This window comes from Oenanthe melanoleuca, chromosome Z (assembly GCF_029582105.1).
Source record: "Oenanthe melanoleuca isolate GR-GAL-2019-014 chromosome Z, OMel1.0, whole genome shotgun sequence".
Taxonomy (NCBI): domain Eukaryota; kingdom Metazoa; phylum Chordata; class Aves; order Passeriformes; family Muscicapidae; genus Oenanthe; species Oenanthe melanoleuca.
Genome location: NC_079362.1, coordinates 66,690,915 through 66,712,034, shown reverse-complemented (window position 1 = coordinate 66,712,034; position 21,120 = coordinate 66,690,915). Strand labels below are relative to the sequence as shown.

At 43.4% G+C, this 21,120-nt stretch overlaps 1 protein-coding gene across 1 annotated transcript in view; it reads right to left on the bottom strand.

The window, feature by feature from the left end:
* Window positions 1–3,510: 3,510 nt before the first annotated feature.
* The window catches only part of PDZD2 (PDZ domain containing 2), a 194,676-nt gene continuing 177,066 nt past the window's right edge, over window positions 3,511–21,120 (bottom strand). Inside the window, exons 22-27 of the mRNA XM_056513789.1 lie at window positions 17,533–21,115; window positions 16,813–16,930; window positions 13,681–13,782; window positions 11,165–11,432; window positions 9,118–9,252; window positions 3,511–7,711 (exon numbers count right to left, since the gene is read on the bottom strand). Coding sequence (XP_056369764.1) covers window positions 7,545–7,711; window positions 9,118–9,252; window positions 11,165–11,432; window positions 13,681–13,782; window positions 16,813–16,930; window positions 17,533–21,115 — 4,373 coding nt within the window. The 3' untranslated portion in view covers window positions 3,511–7,544. The remainder of the gene's footprint in view (window positions 7,712–9,117; window positions 9,253–11,164; window positions 11,433–13,680; window positions 13,783–16,812; window positions 16,931–17,532; window positions 21,116–21,120) is intronic.

Below are 21,120 nucleotides of genomic sequence, written 5' to 3'. Positions count from 1 at the left end.
CCCATGAAAGGATGGTGGGAGCACCATGAGGTTCAGAGGCTCAGCTCCTCCACGGCATGGTCATCCCATGAAGGGGCAAGGAACCTCTTTGTAGTAGACAGGCCAACTTGCAAATCTCAGAAAAAAAAAATTGCTTGCAGCAGCACCCCTGAATAAGGCCAATAATAGGATGCTGGCTCAGCATAATAGGATTCCTCCCTCAGCTCCTAGGTCCCAGCTGGGATCACAGTCCCCTACTGTGGCATGGCAGAAATTAAGGGCAGCATTTTGCTTCCACCTTCCTCTTTGTGCTCCTGACAAGGATGTGACAAAGCCACAACAAAGGCAGGAGGCCACAGTCATGTTTGCCCTGCTTGGGATTAGGAATTAGGGAGGCAATTTTTCACAAGAGCAGCTAGATACTGGACATTCCCCAGCACCACCACAGCACGTTAAGGAAATGGCTTTAGTATGTAGGGAAAAATCCAAGGAATTTCAGCACCAGGTAACTTGTTTGTTTAGTGCAATGGTATCAGACTGATTCAGTCACACAGAGGGGTGAGGCAAGCACATGTGGAACTATCAGTGGAAAGGAAGGAAATTCTGCATTAATATTGACTAACTTCAGAAAATACCCTGACTGACACAAAATATTCTCATAGTAACAATAGCTCAATAGAGCTTTTACACTCTACGAGATGGAAAGGCAACTCCTTGCTTTAGGGAATAATTTTTACTTGCATCAAATATTCTTTTATATGATAATTAAAATTGAGGGGTTTTTTAATGGCAAACAACTTAATTATTGCTGGGTCAAGTGCTTTAATAAACACAACTACATGAAAGAGGAAGTCATGACTGGTTTTCCCTATAAACAGAGTCCATAATGGGCTTTACTAAAGGCTGACGGTTTCAGCCATGCTCCTGAAAAGAAGAAATACCTCATTTACCAGAAGTAAGGAGGAATCAGTCCTAGATAATGCATATCATTTGTTACCCAGGCATCTATTGGTATGAGGCTGCTGGACACAGGAAGAAGGTGCTGTGAAAGCAGTTATGCAACCCAGTATTGCATAAAAAGGAAAACCCAAATGCTGGACCAAAAATCTCCCAGCACTAGGCAAGAAGGCATGGGCCAGGGACTGGCAGCACAGAGGCAGCAGCATGGACATGCCACCTGTGCAGCCACAGCTGGCTCTGTGGCTGGCCCTGCACTGCCAGGGACATCAGGAAGTGCAGCCCAGGGCCCTGGTCTGGGAAGGTTTTTCTTCCTCTTGTCATTGGGGTGCCGTGCTGCTCTATGACACCACTTCCCTGTGCTCATGGGTGTCCCACCCAGCCACCACCTGCCCTGCTCCTGGCCAGCCACTGACTACAGGGTGGCTTGTGGGAACCTTCTCCCCAAGGGCTCTCCTTCATAGCATCCCTGCCTGGGGACAGTGATTAGCCTCTGGTCAAACGTGGTAAAGTGGCACTTTTGATACATTCCTGGAAATAGACACACCACAATCACAGACCCAATTCAGATAGCATTCCATGATGCCCACAGAGAACAGGAGAGCAGCAAAGCTGAAGAAAAATGAGAAATTAAATGGAACTTTTTAGGTAGAATCATGTTTCAAGTTCCTCATTTGCCCTGCCCTAAGGCTTTCACAACTGAGAGAAGTGAAAATTTTCTAGTACTTCACATGTCTTGGTGGATAAACTAAGTCACATGTACTAATCCATTTACAGGTAAGTTCATTGTGTCTTCAAGCTTTTGTACTCCTCTTTACTTAGGTACTGACTGTGGCAATTAAGATTTCAATTAAAGATATTCAAGACTAGTCTTACAAGAGCCAGGCTGCTTGGAGGTTTGAGCCCTGCCAATGCCAGCTCAGGCCATGTGTTGGAGAAATCAGGACAGACAGGGAGATGGATACGGGGGAGTCAGTGAAAGAGAAGAGAGGAGCCAGGAGAGCAGAAAGGCAAAGGAAATCATGACTGAAAAGATCTTTTTTCCTTTTCCCTGTGCGGCCCTAGGGGAGAAGCCAGGCTCCATTTGGGGACAGATGTGCTGAACCAAGCTTGATGGGACTGCATACACCATCCCACAGCTTCCCATCTGTCTCCTTCCCAATCTGCTGGGTTTATGCCTTGCACAGTCTCACTGCACAACAGCAGAGACTCTGCAGTATCCTGCATCATCATGGCTCTGTGCAAGTGAGAGGGATGGGGAAAAAACCATCCCAGGGCAGATGGAAAACTGGTGCACCACAAAACTCCTCCTCTTCCTCTCCAGCCCAGGAAAGAATCCATGTGCCCAGAGGGCAGGCTGGGAGCCAGCCACACTGGCCTTTCCCACAGGATGAGTCAGCAGAGCTGTGGGCTTATCCCTCCTCACGAGGTACTGAGGTTCTTGCTCACTTGCACCTTGCAGCGTGGCACCCAAAGAAGGAAACCGAAAGCAAACACAGCAGCTTCTGGGACACAAACCTGGGGATGAGGGAAATGCCCTCTGCACCACTGGCACAGGAGAGCAAATGCCTTCCTTCCCCTTGCACAAAACCCCACCAGGCGCTTTTGGGCACAGGAGGAAATAGCAATGCTTGCCAGGCCTGGTACAAGACCCGGGCAGTGCCACGGGCACGCCGAGGAAAGGTCAGCACTGCCCTGCACCGTGTGGGAGTGCTGCTGCAAGTGCCCAGCCCAGCAGCAAACACAGAGCAATGCCCAGGAGCCTGTGCTGTGGATGTAAACATTCAAAACTGGCCAGGCCCTCCCTCCAGCTCAGCCTTCCCCGCAGTGACAGCTGATGTGTCCGTGTGCTGCCAAGCAGCGTAGGACCTTGGGCACCTCTGGCATTCCACACATTAGAGTGGCTGACAAGAGACCTTTCAGGGCTGGCTCATCTTTCCATGGGGAAGGCTTGCTTTGGCCTGCTGTGACTGTGAAGTGACTTGTGTCTAAAAGAGTGGCCCATTTGATGCAAACCTCCCCAGTGGTCCCCATCTCCCACCATGAGCTCCACTTCGGCTCCACTCCATCCACAGAGTCTCCAGCCCAGCCTGTTCCACCAGCTCAGTGTGGCTTTGAAGGGAAAATTTTATCGTCAGAGCAGGTGGGAAACTAGAACACCATTACATAGGTATTTAAACCACATACAGCAGGTTAGGCCTAGCTGTATAAAATCATTCTCTACACAAACAATCCATTCCCTCACAGCCCAGGGTCTGGGCAGGAGGTACAGTTTATGGGCAGCACGTCCAGGGACTGCTGCTTTTATGAAAACTCCACATTCTCCTAGAACAGGGACAGGAAAAAACAAGGTAGCAAAGCAGGTTATATAAAACACCATGCACCACTTCTCAAATGCCTGAGTCCTCTTCACATTGAATGGTAGTTTTCAAGAGGGCACTATTTTAGTTCTAACTTAGATGCACACCTGGACAGGATTTACACAAAGTCTTTGACTGCTTTCCCTGACATCCTTGTCCCTGTGATGCCAGTTCTAACTGTGGAACAGACTCTGGCATGACAGAATTAAATATCTAGAGGAGTACTAAGGATACCATTTATTTTCAAAATCACTAAAAAACCCAAGCAAAACAGTTTATGGCAATACAGATTGACATAGAAGAGACAGAAATCAAAAAAATGTACAATCTATTTCATGTTATTGCACTGACTTTTTTATAATATACAAGGCGTATTAAACAGTTTTCATTAAAAGAAGTTTTATTTATATAAATAAAAGTGTAAATATACAATATCATACAATAAGTGTATCAGACTAACACACAAAATCTACCTAGAGTGGGATCCCCATTTTTCTCATGAGCTAGTCTACTCTTCATCAATATTTTCACTTGTACATTTACATAACCTAAACATAGAAACAGGTAAACATTCCCATCTGGGAACACTTCCTTCAGAATTTGACAAGAACCACTGCAGAACATTTACCAGGGTTAATTTTAAGTGAGAATCATTAGGAAATATGAATCACTTAACAGTTTCTTAATACTTACCTGTTCATTATTTTTTTATAGTGAGAAAATGATCAAATGTTTTTCCCTCCCTAATCTCAGAGTTTTCAATACAGATGCAGTCCCTACAGAAGCTGGAAAGAACTTCCAGGTACAAAAGGTTGCAGAATATGCAATGGCAGCATCTCACTGCTATCATATCCATGATGTGCACCTTCAGCTGCCCCAGGCCTGGATGCACCAAACCTTCTCCACCTAGGAGCACTCCCCTTGTCTGGAATGCCTTCAGATCCCCAGTGAAGAAGTGCATAATTTGATCTTGATTTTTTTTGGTCTTCTAGGATGCAGCTGCCAAGTCTCTGCTCTCCTAGAATTTGGCCAACACTCCAGCAGGGTGAAGAATCACCATGGGGATTGATATGCAACAGCAAGGCCAAAAATAGTTGTGATCCCACTGAATACTGATGAACTAATGCAACGTCCTCCAACATTTTAGTGTGACCAGGCTCTCAGAAAAATAACATTTACTCTTCCAGGTGTGTAACCAAAAGTTTACTACATCTGCTTGGTCCACCTATCTTGTCTGTAATAAAGCAGACACCCCTACTGCAGATCCTGGAGCTTTTTCAGGGAATGTCACCCCAAGAGAGATGTCTGGAAATACTATTGTAATCATACCAACATCAGTGAAGATGGTGATCTTTCACAAGGAAAAAAAAAGGTATTTTCAGGAACAGAAACAATCAGGGTTAAATACAATTCTTTTGCTTGCTCTAATGCTAGTAGAGAAGTGTTATCTTTCTACCCATAGTAACTATTATCAGATTTAAAACATTAAACCTATCTTTTAAATTATAGCCACTACTGAATCACACACACAAATCCCCATTTCTGTTTGCTGTTACTCAGCCAACACTTATCTACGTGCATGTAAAATAAAATACTGAACAGTATCTGATTACTGAAAAAAAAGCCTTCTAAGTCACTCACAATGAACAGTACCTGCAAATAAGCATCTGAAAATATCCACCACGTATCATCTTAAGACACCTCAAATTAACTTTAATTTACAAAATGAAGACTTTACCTTTGAGCTTACACTGGTTTAGGAGTGAGGGAGACATATGCCCCTCTGCGATGGAACCTCCAGAATTCTAGACTGTGGACTGAAAAAAATGCCATTTCCTAAAACACAACTGTGATTTACCACATTAAAGTAGCAAAAAGTCAGTACTGCACTTGCACGTATTATACGTATACAGGTATGCATTCACTACGCTGCATTAAATTCCACATGCATTTTATGTATCTATTATACACTCTATTACAGTCGGATTTTGGTCATTCCTGAACAAGGCCTCACCATTCAGCTGTCACCGCCGAATTACCTCCTCCCTGTTTTCAGCAAATATACAGGGGTAACCTCTTCTATCCCATCACAGGCCTGGAATCTGTATGGTCCTCCAGCCCTAAGAGCTGCATCCTCCTGAAGCCTCTCCCACCACAGAGGTGACCGGAGGCACGGACCAGTCCCGACAGAGTGGCTGAGCTTTGGGTTCACAGGGGACCCAACTCCACAGTCATCTCACAGCACTGAACCTGAATTAGTTTCAGCAGAAATCCTGCAGGCAAAGGAGCTGTAGGACTGCGTACAGTATTGCCTTTCCTGTAACAAAAAGCTGCATCTCTCCCTGGATTCACGTGCTAATACGTCACTGAAAAAGAATGAAACCTATCTATTCATTTTTAGGCAAACATTGCACAGCTTTTCTATTCATCTGGTCTCAGGTTGCCTTGCAGAACTGAATTTTCTTCTGCTCATCATGAGCTGCAGTCTAATGAAGCTGTCACAGAGATGAACCCAAGCGAGTGCTCCACTAACCTGGAAGCAATTGCTTCAAGCACTGCTAAATGAATGTAAATAAACTGAACTACAGTATGATCTTGGGGAAGGGCCAAGTGACAAGCCCAGACATTTTTGTAACAGCTACGCAGTGTCTTGGCTCACTGAAAACAGAGGCAGCACTTCAGAGTTGGACTGGTTCCAGGCCGAGAGCTCTTCACCCTGGGCATGTTGGCTGCAAGCAGCCTCCAGCCTAATGTGATGAACAACCTGAGCACTGTGGAACAAACAACTTGTTCTCAGCTGATAAGGACACTGGCCCATTTCCTACTGTATGTATTTTATGTTGTTTAGCTATCCCAGATGTAGGAAGAGAAATAACAGAGTCTAATCTCTTGCACCCATACACTCTCCTCCCAGCACAGCAGATTAAGCAGCATGGCCCACCACTGATACCTCTTCTGTGAGTAGAGGTGAGAAATCCAAACTAAGCTCCTGTGGCATTGCAACCCTTTCTCTTTTGCTGTACCTAACACCATGATTTTTCCCATCTACACGAACAGCTTTCAGTTTCACCACCCAGACCCCTCAGTATCAGCCCAATCCTGCTGCAGTTGGGTGTACTTGCATTATCCACACACACCTTCAACCCACTCTCACACAAGCAAAAAATAAATACTGGACAGGAGAAAACAAAGAAGACCAGTTAAAAGCCACCACAAATATGGCCAGCTCAGATTTAATCTGTTAAAATCCCCATTTTTAGATCACCACTTTTCAGCTTGAGTCTTTTCAAGTTGGGCAGCCTTAAACCTCTTGAAGACAAATAAAAGCAGCCCAACTTGCAGATGTTCTTAGCGGTCACTGAAGTCTGTGGGATCTGTAAGTGCTCAGCACTTGAAATTATCCCCCTTTTAAAAATATATATTTTTTAAAGGTGCCTAACATTAGAAGCCTAAATTTGAAAATTCAGACCCCAATTTTTTATCGCCCCCATTTTAATCATAATTAACAACTCAGTATACACCTTGGTGGACAATCACCTATTATTTGGACATGATTTTCTTACAGATTTCTACTGCATTAACATCAAGTGCTTTCACATACAAGTTGCACCTCGAAGTAGATTCAATTGTAGTGGATGCTGAGTTAGTTCATTAGTTTTAAGAGGATTTTTCAGCTTTGCAATAAAATGCTTGTATTTTACGCATACAAGTTGTGCAAAATTATACTCTTTTGTCATGCACTTTTAGCAAAACTGGTTTTAGAAGAATAAAGTGAGATTGTTCCAGACATTCTCTTATTACAACAAAAAAAGGAACAGACCCTAAGGAAGTGTCCTTAAGTCTTATAACAGCTAAGTGATATAGTACAATCTAAAACCCACCCTTGTCAACAGGATGGCAACCAACAACTTCTACTACCAACACTCTGCAGATACTAAAAATATGAGGGACAGGCACAGTGTTATTTATCTCAGTCAAAATACTTTAAATCAAACCCAGGAGAGGTCTTGAAGTTCCAATAGAACTGCCACATAATACAAAAATTGTCTCTAACTTTTGGCTTCCTTCATCCCCAATCATTAGGTGAGATTTTTGAAGCTCATCATACGCTTGCTCAGTGGTTCTCCAAGGCTCTTAGCACCTCTCTGTAAAGCATTAAGACACTTCTGTGTGGCTATATAAACAAAGACAGCTTTTAGACAGTTTCAAATGGTTTGTCTTAGCAAGTGTGATTAGACGTAGCTTCCATCATACTGCAGTTCTGTGTTTTCTGATTAGCAATTGAACAGGCCCCTCTGGCACAGATTTAATGATGTTCCAGGCATCATAATGCATGAGCCCAATTAATGACTTCCCACTAACAGCAAGAATTTCATCTCCAGTTTCTATGTTTCCAGATTGCTCCGCAGCACCACCTAGAAGCAAAAAGGGGGAAAATCAGCATTAAAAGAAATAAAAAAGTGAGCCCACAGAAGTCTGCTTCCCACTGAGATGAAATAAACCATTTTTTCCAACTGTAACAATTTCAATACAAGTCACTTATGTTCACCTCAGCTCTAGCAAGCTACTCTATGCTGCATCTCACAGAAAAGAATATTTTTGATGAAGATAAAGCCTTTTTTCTCAGAAAGGAAGTCTGGCTTTGAAGGAAACAACATAACTGTATGGAATATGCTGAATGTTATCTCTGTAGCTGTAAGAAAACCTGGTTGATAAAATAACCATGAAGCTTGTATGTTGCATGGATTTACTTTCTCAGTTTTAATAGGGTAATAAGAAGATAATGCAGTAGACTGTAAAACCTGGTATGAACAAATTAAACACTGATAGCAAACCTTGGACCAACACCATTCACAGAAAGCTTCTAGAGAGAGGCATACCCTTCACTGCTGATGAAGGTATGTTTTCTGTAATGATAGTTAAACTGACACAAGCTATCACAGGGAGGGGAAAAGGACTGTATGTAAGGATGTAAATGAATGAGCTCAAAAATTAAGCATGCCCTTTATTCTAAAAAGCATTTTCTAAAGAGGGGAAACACACATACACACACACACACATACACACACATACACATATACACACACACACAAACTGATAAGCAATTCAGTAAATACCTGTTTGATTTTTTTTATCTTGATGAGAGAATAAATCACTGAAAAGTAATTCTGTAGAAGTGCTGTGCACATGTAATTTCATCAAGAGCCTCAGCTGCCTTCAGAAAGGGCCTTATTTTTCACTAAACTGACTTATGAAAGTCACAGCATAGTTCTGGGACTTGTTTTCTTTCTATGTATGGTTCATATAAGTTTAACTACCAGCTGACAAACAAAGCACCCACGACTGGCAATTTTTGAATACAAATATCCCACATTCTTAGCAAAAGCTATTATTAACATTTAAAAACAAAACAAAAGACAAAAATATTGCAAAATTCGTAACTGGGCATAATGCAGGGTGGTGCTTCAGTACCACACTGATTATATGCACTATGCATTTCTTAGAAAAGAGAACTGGATGAGGCATGAATGTCTCAGACCACTATATAGATGATTGCTGCTGTAGTCTAATGTCTAGACTAGTGGACAGACCCACACTTAGTAAAGCAGATTACTCCACATTTACTAGCAGATGCAGTCCCTAGCCATTCCCAGGAGCATTTTTTCTTTTAATGACCACTTTGGCCTAGTAAGTGGTAATAAATGAGAGCCACAAAACCCACCCTTGCTCCAAAAAACCGCTGAGTACAGTAACTGAAATGTCTGTAAAATGCACAGACAAAAGGAAAACTGGGATAACACCCACTGCATGCATGTAGTACCTTTAAATATCCTTTTTACAAGCAAGGGCTTATCTCCAGCAATTGAAGCTTTTCCACCATCGAGACTGAATCCCAAACCAGCAGAGGTTTTCAATAATTCAACGCAGATTACATCATTCATGTCCAGGTTTGGATCTGCGATTGAACATACACAGCATCTTGTTATACACATAAAAGTAAACTGCAAGTTGTGTTTGGTTGGTTTTTGCTTTTGCTGCAGTGATAGGACAATTCAGAGTTCAGTTACTCAGACTAGGACATGCCACCAAGTTTGTCAGAAGTGAATGTATTCTATTGCAGCTGTAAATGGGAGACAGTACAAAATACACTTATGCACAGGGACATTTTCATTTCACATGTTCAACAAAAACCTTTTTTTGGGCAAAATTATAGCTATTTAGCAAATACTCTAAATATCAACAAAAATTTTTTTGTAATAAAAATTATAAAAATATCGAGTGGAGAGAATTTCTTTCTCTTTCATTTGCTCCCTTTGCTTATACAGTGACCCATATCTTTTTAAGTAACAGGAATGAATGAAATGTTTCATTAAGCAAACATGTTCTATTCACTTAAGCAAAAATCTGTAATCACTTACTAGGTGAAAAATAGTGTCTGGTCTCCTATCTATGTATTTAACTATAATTAACTGTAGTTGTACCATGCCTCCTACATAGCAGATATTTCTGAAGTATAATATTTCTGTAGCTGGCTTAAAACATGATTTTGCTTAGGAGAAAATAAATCTGCAGTTTTGCAAAACAGGATCCTCTTTGCCTTGTGTGAATGTAATAATTATGCCGTCTGTATTATCACAAATTACTGCTACTGTTATCTTAGGCAATTTTAAACATAATCTACAACATCTGGAGATGTCCTTTGCCTGGAAGGGTGGAAAGATGTTTGGAAAAACCCAACATTATTTTGTTTATGAGATAATATTGCCCCCTAGTGCCTGGACTCAGCAGATATTCTGCATTTGTCAGGGTGCAGGATGTAGGGAGTTTAGGGCAAAGAGGGATTCTGAAGTAATTACACAGATTATATCCATGGGAGCAATTCCTGAAGGGCTGATCCATTAATTAACAGAGTGCCTTTTTTTTTTTTTTTTTTTTTAAGAGCTGTGCTACAAAGTCATATCATAAAACCCAGTGTAAACATAAAACAAAAGAAATTGCTACAGAAAAAAAATCTCTGTAAGAACAGTAATGATTACAGCCAAAAGATTAAAAATAACTGAGTGGCAGCTCCATGTCCTGGTTTCAGAGTGGACAGAGCTGAGTGCCTGGTGCTGCCCTGGAGGGCAGGGGAAACCTCTGGTCATCCCCTGCTCCCAAGCAACACCATCTAGATAGATGCTGAAGGGTTTTGGGTCTTAAACCTGCAAAAAAAACTTTTGAGGTCTCTTCCTAACACCCCAGGTGCAGTCCTTACACAAAAATGCTGTCTTGCTCCTGAACAGAAACCTAATATTCCACTAATACATTTCCACTTAAACCATTTGTCCCTACTTTCCTATGGGATGGCCGACTTCAATAGGCTTACTTCCATTTACTGCAATATAAATATGATTTTTTCTATGTTTCTAGTAGAAACTGTATGAAATCTGCTTTTAAAAAGAATAAGATCAGTCTCTATGCTTAAAAAGTTGCAGGGCATGGGGTTTTGCTCGAGCTTTTAAAATTTTTTAAAAATTATTTCTGTTTGTTTTCTTTCTTGCATTGACTACTGTTATTACTTAAAAGCAGTTTATTCTGGATTGGAAGAATATGAGGAACCACTCACCTAAGTAGAAATTTGACTTGGCCCTAAATTAGGTCTTCTAAGTTTGCACCTAGTTACAATAATTAAAAAAAACAAAACAAACAACCAAACCCCAAACTGTATTTAGGTTCCAAAGAGAACAAATAAAATTTAAAGGTAATTTCATTTTCTCCCCTCAGTCACATAAGGCACAGACACTTTTAATCTAAAGCACATGGACATTTTTCCCTTCAGTCTGCTCTGCAAAGGAATCCTTCCAACTGTTCTTGGACAAAGATCATACCTGCTATTTCCATGGAAACATCCTTTCCAGACCCCACACATTTTCTGCCAGTAGCTGGTATCTCGAGTCTGGAGGAATTGTTTGTTTTGTCTTTTTCCTTCTGGATGACAATGACTGCATATTTGTACAGCCTTGCATGATGAAGAGTATTCAGGACATCCCCATGGACTGAGCTTGCCAGAGATTTGCCATTGATTGACAGAACAAGATCTCCTCGCTGGATAGTCCCTTCTTGAGATGCCACTCCCTTTGAAAACACTCTGTGGACCTGCAAGAACGGTTTTAACAAGGATGTTTTAACCTCATGACCACACACAGCATTCTACAGGCTAAGCTGAACAGAGACATTCTACCAAAATTTGCAGCCAGTGTCCACTGCCTGGATATTAAGCACACAGCATTTGCTCCAGTGAGCACACAGAGCTCCATTTGGGGATGGGGGAATTCAGAGGAAAAGATGCTGTTATTGCACCGTCATTTCTAAGCCAAAGATAACCAAGACCATCTAGGGAATGTAATATCACAAATCACCTATGTGTTCACTTGACTCCTCAAAGGCTTTCAATTAATGCATTTCAAGTGACACAAAGGTCAAATCCATATCCGTGCCACAGCAACCACCAAGAACTTTGTTGTGCAGCATCCACTCCCCTCAGTTCCCACTGACTGGGACATGCATCATGTGCTGTTTTCAAATGCACATTTCTAAACATCTGTGCACAGAAAGGCTCTGACTTACTGCAGCTGTATAAGTATTTAATTGTTTGCCTCAATCTGGCTGATCAAATATCATGCAAATAGATGGAAAAGGATGATTTAGCAGCTTGAAATGCATTTTTCTAGAGAAAAAATACTCTATTCAGGGTGGATTAAACTTCCAGAAAACTTCCAGCAAGTTTAGATGTGTGTCATGTACAAAAAGGAACTGACTACAAGACTCAAGGCCCAGTATTTAAGGACTTGCCTATTAGGCACTCTAATTTTAGCAGGCAGAATATGGTTTCCCATGGAGACAGTACTAGGTCTGCCAAGCAAATGTTCAAGGCAGCAGATCTGTGGACACAATTCTGCATGGCATTATCTTTAGGAATTTACCCAGACCAGCAAGGTATCAGAAGCCTTTTGGCTCCTGTGCCATCTCATTGTAGAAACATGCTGAGATGGGCACCTGCTACAACCCCAGAGATCCAAGGAGATAAATTTCCAGCCAGTCTAAGCAGGCATTCGAAGCTGGATAACAGATGCAGACATGCAAATGCAAGTGGAATACAGGGGTTATGTCTAAAAAATCTGCTGCCTTCCATCAGTTGCTCACCTCCTCAGTACCTTGAAGACCACTAGACATTTCCATTTCTGCACCCAAGTGTGGAAATAACAGCCCATCTAAGCAGTTCAGCACCCAGTAGCAACCCTAAATCTAGCTGGGACCCAGAATTCCAGTAGGTCAAGAACATAAATGAGATCCCTTTACACACTCTGAATAAAAAGCATCAGGGAAGAGCAGGAACTGACACTCTTTTGGTCTCATGGCTAACAGAATTCAGGAAAAGGATGTCATAAGTTCCTCAGTCTGAGAGGGCTCAAGATCTTATTTTTTAGGTAGAATCACAGTCTCTAGGTAAAGAGCTCTCTGAGGTGGGACACTGTTGAGCCTTCCTCTTGCTCAGAGTAGCCACTGTTTGGGCCAGAGACAGCGAACCACTTCTATTGTGAGAGAAGTAGAGACCATATTCTAATTTAATGACAGTTTAATATAAAATACATTTATTTATATTGGTCTTGTCTAAATGCAAAACCCAGAAGATTCCTGCAAGGGCTTCTGCAGGCCCCAAAACTGAGGGCATACCTTTTTTCTAACCTCAGCATTTAACAGATCTTTCTCTTTCAGGGCAGAATTTAAATGAGTATTTTGTGTTAATGAAACCATCACAAAGAACATCAGTTTTCTTGGATTCTTCTGTTCCACTGCTCTGTTTTTGAAAAGTCACTTTTTGCACACCACAATCTTAATAGGACACTATCTTTGATTCAGAATGCTGCTTAAGACTTTAAAAAACCCTAACCAGACAACAACCATCATTTACTGACCACCCACTAACTCAAAACAAACTTGTAATGTGAAATCCATAACGTCTGCTGAGGTCTGCAACATCAGTCTCAGGATTTGAAAAATCTTTCAAAAACTTTATTGCACGGAGTTTCCTTTCAAGGGCTGGAAATGAAAGTCTCCCCTAAAAGGCTGTGTGCACTGCAGCTGCATGCAGAATTTTATACATAGGATTCAGATCTAGCCCATCCCTTCCAGTAACAGATTTTTAAAGCCTGAAAGCATAATTGTTATCCATCTTCAATAATAAAAATTACACTTCCCAGACACTCTGATTTCAGTAGCAGATGGTAAGCTGCTGTTTCTGAGAGACACTGTGAATGACTTGCAGTGAGTCTTGATAAATGAGCACTTGATCTAATCACCAGCCTACTTTAAAGTAGAAAAATGACTTGCAGCCATCACTTACTGTGACTGATTTCTGTTCCAAGTCTATTCCTCCAGCAACACTAAATCCCAGGCCAGCTCCTTCTTCTTTGTGCAAGACTACAAAGTATGTGTCTTCTTTGCTCTAGCAGAAAAATGGAGGTGCACAGAAAGGGAAAGAAGAAACACAAAACCAAAAATCAGGACCAAGTATTTACATGAATGACAAATCTCCAGTACCCACAGATTATGGCAGGTGAAAAGAGGCAACTCAGAGAATTAAAACTGAGATATTAAATGCATTTCACTTCATGTTACAGAATGAAGCAGCCATCTAGGAGAACTCAGGTGACAAGAAAGGTTTATTCAGTCAGTTCAAGACTAGCAAACAAAGTCAAAATTTGGGTAGTGAAATTGCATTAAACCTTGGGCAGCCTAATTTTTACATGCTGTGGTCAGTTTTGCATTGTTCAACATTCTGCAGTCAAAATTCAATATTCCCATACACCTTTCTGGACCATGCACTGTACTCTTCAGGGACTTGCTAAAACTTTTGTAATTCAGTTTCTTTTTCCTTGGAAGAGTAACATAGATGCAATGCAAGGTAGTGGCATCAACCTCTTCTCAGCAGGGCTGGACAATCCTGCAAGGGGCAGTGGCTACATTAGTGAAGCTTGGAAAGGTCAGATGGGACAGCAGAAAAACTGTTTCACTTCGGACATAAAAGTAAGGAGTCTGTTAGTGACCTAAACAGGACTAAGCTGTGCTGTTGTAGAAATGGGAGCATCCTGCACAAGAAAAGGATTGGTGCAGGTTTGCATCCAGCAAGTCTGACACTGTCACAGAGACCACATTTTGTGGTGTAAGTGGACCTGTAGAAAGGAATTTGGTGGAGCAGACACATAGTACCTATCTATGGAGCAGAGCATCAGATGTGGGGAGTAGAAAGAAGGTTTCTCAGCTTTTCCCCAGGATCCCATCTAACACCAGTTATTTCCAGAAACTGCCAGTACTAAAAGTAACAGCAAATCATTAGGAACCAATCTCTAAATCTATTTAGCATTAAATGATATATTTAGTTCACTAAACTCAGCATATTAACTCAGCATTTGCCTTTTGTTTCAGACAAATGGGACCAAGCAAATCACTAGATTTTGTGGTGAAACAACAGTCAAATTTTTGGTCTCACTGCATGTTTCTCTGCCAAATAGTGTCTATGGAAGTTTTCCTACACTAGAGACATTGCTGCAATATACAGAGGCAATGTCAGAAACTGGTGTCACCCTGCTCCACATCACTGATCCCTCAGCACTCAAGGAGGGAGAAGCAGTGAGGGCAGAACATCTTAGTCCACAGTCTTTTGTAAATGCTAAGACCTGGCTCACCTGTGCTCAAGTGAGAACAGCTTTATGTCTGGCTAGAAATAATAAAATCAGTTAAGTAACTAGACAAGCCCCTTTCCAAGCAATGGAAACATACACATATCATTGACTGTGAGAGATGAGGCTCTCTCCAATCTTTGATATCTCAACTTAATTTGTGTGCACTGGTGAAGGAAGGAAGGAAAATAAGTCAGAAGTTCAGATGTTAGGAGCTACCCAAAGATCACATGTGTTGGGCCAGTCAACAAGACAGTCTGGATAATGGCTTCCCATTCCCAAGGTGCATTCCCTCCCTCCTCAGCCCTTGAAGCTGCGCCTTGCCAGCACACAAAATATTGGGCAGAGACCCAGCTGTGGATGCTTACTGCTTTACTTGGACACACAAAGGACACACCAGGTCTCCAGTTAGAGAGAGAGTCTAACAGACTGCTAGCCAAAGATACCAGTCATAGAGACGTAAATAATATGCCCATTTTAAAATTAATATTAGTAGCATTTATTAAATGCTAGCAGTAAATTCAGCACTGTTTAGAGCAAAGGATGGTGACAAACTCTTTCCAGAGAAGGTCTCAGTCCAAATCAGGCAGTCCGGCTCATTTTTCAGCCACTGGATAATTATGAAGAACTGTTCTATTGTACTTTCAAAATCCACCATTTGAATAGCATAAAATTTTCCAGAGTATGTGCCACACTGGGCTTAAATATGGATAAGAAACTACGCAGACAAGGAATGCATTCCAAAAAGCATTCAGCTTTATAAATATTTGAGCTTTCAGGCTTTGAAAAGTGTCATAAATAAATAATCTATCCAAGACCACATGCAAAATACTTTAGAGAACACTTAATTACCTCTGTCCAGTTGTGCAATCCCTAATTTTACCAATAAACCAAGCTAGCCCTCTTGGCTCACCAAGCTTTTGAGACTTCCATGCTTTAGCTATGCTGTCCCCTGGAAGGAGATAAAGCTGGATATTTTGGGGAGGTCCTTTTCCCCCCAGCCTGTTCTGTGTTTGAAATTGCAATCTTTGTGAACAAAACTCAAGAACACTCTAGATGCAGCTCAGCCAGAAGTTATGCAGACCAGATGGCAGTTTCCCTTCCAGCACTGTCATTATTTTATCAACTTCTGTTCTGATTTAAAAAGGATGTGGATGTATCCCACAAACAGAAACACCGAAAGCAGGGAAGTAATGTTCTGGCAGGCATTTCACTTTGGAAGCCTTCTTCAAACACCTAGATAATGAAGCAGGTTATCTTGATGCAAAAACCAGCTTCCACAGAAGAGAACAAAAAGGTCACAAGAGTCTCTTAGAAACCTTTCAGCAGCTGCTTTCTGGTGTTCAAGTTTCAGTATTGAACAAAATAAATTCAATTTCTGTGATTGCAGCTTCCAGCAAAAGGCACCAGGCACAAAATGGAGCAGAGCTTCCCTTGCACAATGGGGAAACTGAGTCTGACCCAGATGGCAAGTGAAAAGCTAAGTTTTGATGTGCAGTTACTGGGGAGACCGGATGGAGGAATACTTTTCCACTTAAAATAGATCTACTTATTGTGACTCTCAACTGCTTTTGAACTTCCTATACAAAAAGTAATTCAAAATTATCACAGGTTTATAGCAGGCATTTAAAAACCAGCATTAGTAAAATTAACATCAATTGCAGTTGATAGTTATAGCCTGTCATGGGATTACTACTACTGAAGGAGTCCTGAAACAGTTTGGGAAAGATTTTATCTACCCTTAAGAAAACTCTCAAAAATCCACCAAAAACCCAGTTTTATCTTGTGGTTTTTACCTTTACTTGTGCTTTGACTTCCTGGAGCATATCAGCAACATCACATTTTGGTACTGCCACTGACAAAACAGATTGCAGTTTTTGCTGGTCCAGGCTTGAGACGAGCAGCTGATCCAAGCTAAAATAAACACAAAAAGACAGAAGACCTCTATATTTCCCAACTTTTTAGAGGTACAGTTCACATATACAGTATAGGCTGGTATTATGACAAAGAAGGAATCTTGAAAACTGGTAAGAAATGATGCGTGCTGGGAGAATAGGAAGGGACAGAGAAGGTTATTTACGAATAACTCTGAAAACCAGTCCCTGATTTGTTCCCCTCATCCTTCCCTAATGGTTTTAGCAACAGACATTAACAGGAGACAGCTACTTCTGAAGACTGCTTCTGGCAGGACAACAAGCTCGTTTGTCACCACAGGCTGTGCTGGCAGCCTGTGCTGTGCAGCCTCCTCTCCACCACTACTGCTGTGCTGTAACACGGCCAAAAACTGACCAAAACCAGCTAGAGGGGCCACAGAAAAGGAGTCCAGCCATTCCACTGAAGCCAAGACACAGCAGCATGGCAGCTCCAAGGCATCAAGGTCATGAATGGCACCCCCAGACTGTGAGGGGACAGCGGGTTGGGGCCACAGCTGAAACATGCTTTGGGGCAGACCTGCGGCACAGTGGAAGATTTTCCTTTGGTAGAGATGAAACAGTAATAGCAAAGCTGACACCAACCTGATAGACCAGCTGTTTCCCCCATTCAGAGAGCTGCCATGGGGCATGTCATCGTCCGAGGCAGAGCCCGGCGTCCCTGAGCCGCTGTCCCGGGGGCTGCAGGCCATCGCACCCAGCTCCGCGGGGCTGCAGCGGGCTGCCGGGGCCACCCCGCTCTGGGCAGGCGTGCCGAGGCCTCTGCGGGGCGTGATTTCCAGCTCTGTCTTGAAGCAGACGGGCTGCGGGGGCTCAGAGAAGCCGTCCCCACACAGCTTGTCCAGGTCGGGCATGCTGAGGGCCCTCAGCTCCCGTAGCCTGGAGCGGGACAGCGGCGGCCGCCCCAGGCCGCGGCTGCGGCGCGCCTGCGAGGCCGAGCTGGGAAAGGTGGCCACGTCTGCCCCAGTGCCATCCTCCTCGCTCCTCTGGGGCTTTCCATGCCCTTTGCCACCCTCGGTCACACACACGGGCTCTGTGCCAAGGGGACATTTGGCCATGGCATTGGCTGGGCTGGGGCTGCCACCATAGGAGCTCAAGCTGCGCCGCAGTGCCCACGGTGCCTCAGCGGAGCTGGATGTGGTGGCCAACCCACCACACGACCTCCTGGCAAGGGGCAACCTTGCAGCCGAGCATATATCGATGGCCTTCACAATGGGCCGGTCAAAATTTGCCAGGTTTTCAAAGGATTTGATCCTCTGTTTGACAGAGAAGGATGAAATCGGCTCATGTGGCCAGTTCAGCTCATAGTAATAGTAATTCCGCCTGAAGCTTCTCAGTTTATCAGCAGTGGGGTAGCTGATGTCACTGGCTGATGGGGACGTGTCATGGACCTTCTGGGCACTTTTGGAGGAGTATGCCTGCTCCTTTCCACTCTGGCTGTTAGGCAGGTTCAGGTGAGCCATCTTTAACATCCCTGTTGCTGCCTGCGGGTACTTCTCCTCTGCAGTTTGGCCCTGGGGGACTTGCACAGGGTGCACCTCTGTAAAACGGCAGTCCTCCCTCAAGTGACCTGACAATTGGGATGGCATTGAGTAGGTCCTCATCACAGGTTTTGACAAGCCACAGAGATGTCTGTCTCCAGCAGTATCTCCTCTTGAGAAATACTGCATGGTCCCCATCTCCTCAGTCAGCCGAGGCACTTCTGTGTTCACTTCTTCTGTTTTCTCCAGCAATGGCAGCCGCAAAAATGATGCTGGTGAGGACGAGGCAGAGGAGGAGGAGGAAGGGGATGATGAGGAGGAAAGTTTCACCTCAATGAATGTGCGTTGGATCTCTCTCCCTTCCAGCTGCTCCTGCTGAACTGAGGGGGACCCCAATGAAGAAGAGCAGGCTCCAGCAGACATTCCTACATTTTGCAAATCTAATTGCCCAAGGTCATCTGCACTACAGATGCTTTTGATTGTGTTCAGGTCTCTTCCACGGTTATCAGTTCTCCCTTTCACATATTCAGCTTTTGGTATCCCCTGAGGAGGTGAAGTGACTATGGACTCACTCTCTCTGGCTCTGAAGTCATCCACCTTAGCACCCTTACCCTGACACACCATACCTTGCATGGAAACTTGCTTCTCTTTTGGCTTTCCCCATGACAGCTCCCCACAGCCACATTTAATTTCACCACTAGCGGTTGGACTGCTGCTGCCATTCAGGAGAGGCAGAAGTGAATCTTCAGAAATTACCAGAGATGGTTTATTTTCTAGCTCTGATTTCAGAGTCTTTGAGGCTGCTGAAATGCTCTTTCCAGGATCTGAGTTTGTAGGTGAATTACGGGGCAATAGTGTTTTCTTTCCCAGGAGTTTGGGAGACAGTTGTGGAGAAAGAGAAGCCCTTTTCTGATCAGCCCCATTGACTTTGGTAGGAGCAATGCCAGAAGAATCTGAATTTGTCTTTGCTTTGCTTTTGATGGTGAACCCTTTTAGCTTTGGTCCTGTTTTAGATTTCTGATTATTTAAAAGGGTGTCCATTATACTTTTTTGTGCCATTGCCTTAGACTCCTGACAGGATTTTTTCTGTGAGGATGGGCTGTGCGGTACTGCAGCTCCTTTGCAGTGATTTGTGCCTGAGCTTTGGACTTTTCCATTTGAAGTCCTTCCTGAAGTCACAGAGTTAATTTTCTCATTTTTTCCTGGCAATTCATGAGTTGAATTAGCCTTTGGATCTTTAGACCTAGTGGGAAAGGGTGACCTGAGTGATATTCCTCTTGCTGACGATGCATTCACATTATTGCTGTCTGTCTTAGACAAGGTGGACAAACTGTTGGCTTCTTTCTTAACCAAGCAATAATTAACAGCATGATTACAGTCATCAACTGCCATTTCACTTTCAGATTTGCATCTCTGCTCATCATGACATCCTTCTTTCTCAAACAAGCTGTTCTTCTCCAAGACATTGACATTTCTAGCAGAGCAAAAGCCTGTCTTTTTGCAGTGCAGAGACCCTTTTTCTTCAATGGATTCACAGCATTTCTTGTGTTCATTACAGTTCCCCAAATCCATCTGTTGTTCTGTACGTAAGGCACCATTGTTACTGAAAGAGTAAACTTCAGGGATACTGGCTGAATTCTCTAGGATGTCATCTTCTGGCAGGAGAACTGAGGAAGGAGAACACAAGGATGCAGAGGAAACATCTGGGCACTGTGAAGAACATTGAGTGGGACCACTATGATCTTCCAAACCAAGTTTGTTGATGCTTGTCTCCAGTGACCCACACATTGCACAGCCCTCATTCTGCAAAACTTTGCCACTGTAAGGGTGCAGCGGGGACAGTGAGGATGAGCTTATTCCAGAGGTGAGATGCTGCTCCTGTGCAGGTTTCTGCAGCTCATCGTTCATGCAACAAATCTCAATCTGCTCCTCATCAGACTCTGTTACAGTAGAACCGGCAGGGGCATTAGCAGAAGCACATTGCCCAAGCAACACGTCACTAGCACTGTCAAAGGCTTCTGTGACAGACTCTGCGTCTGAGTGAGAATCCTCTGCAGCCCCATACATTGACTTTGGAAACGGGTCACTTCTCTTACCTTCCAGAGAGTTTGCTGCAGGCAACTCATCCTCATTTAAGCTGCTAAAATTCCTAGAATAGTTATTTAAAGAGTTTTTATTCACAGTAAAAAGTTTGCCTGTGTTAATGGAGTCCAACACAGACAGCCCCAAAACCCCTTGTGCATTAGCTCCACAATTCACAGTTTTTTCCAGCAGCTCCTCCTTGGGTGCCCGTGGCTCAGACCCGGGGCAGCCTTCGTCGGTGCCACAGCAGCACATGGTGGTGTACTCGTCTCGGAGGGGACTTTCAGCGCGCGAGGGGGTGCGCGAGGCCCTGCTCTCGGGGGCTCCCATCTGGCTGAGCAGGTCATCGATGTCGGTGACAGGGATGGCCGTGCAGTCCTCCTCACGGCTGCCCTTCGGGGTACCCCTGTGCACATCCCTGCTCGTGGCATCAGGCGGCAGTGTTGCTCTCTGCGCCGCGCAGCTGCCGACAGCCGCCTGCAGACCTGCTCTGTCTTGCTTCCCAGAACTCTGTTCTTCCTCCGTTGTGAGGATGCTGTTGACATTGGCCTGATTTTGAGTGTCTACCCCCGGAGACAGGATGAGGTTTGTAAATCTGCTGACAGCTGCA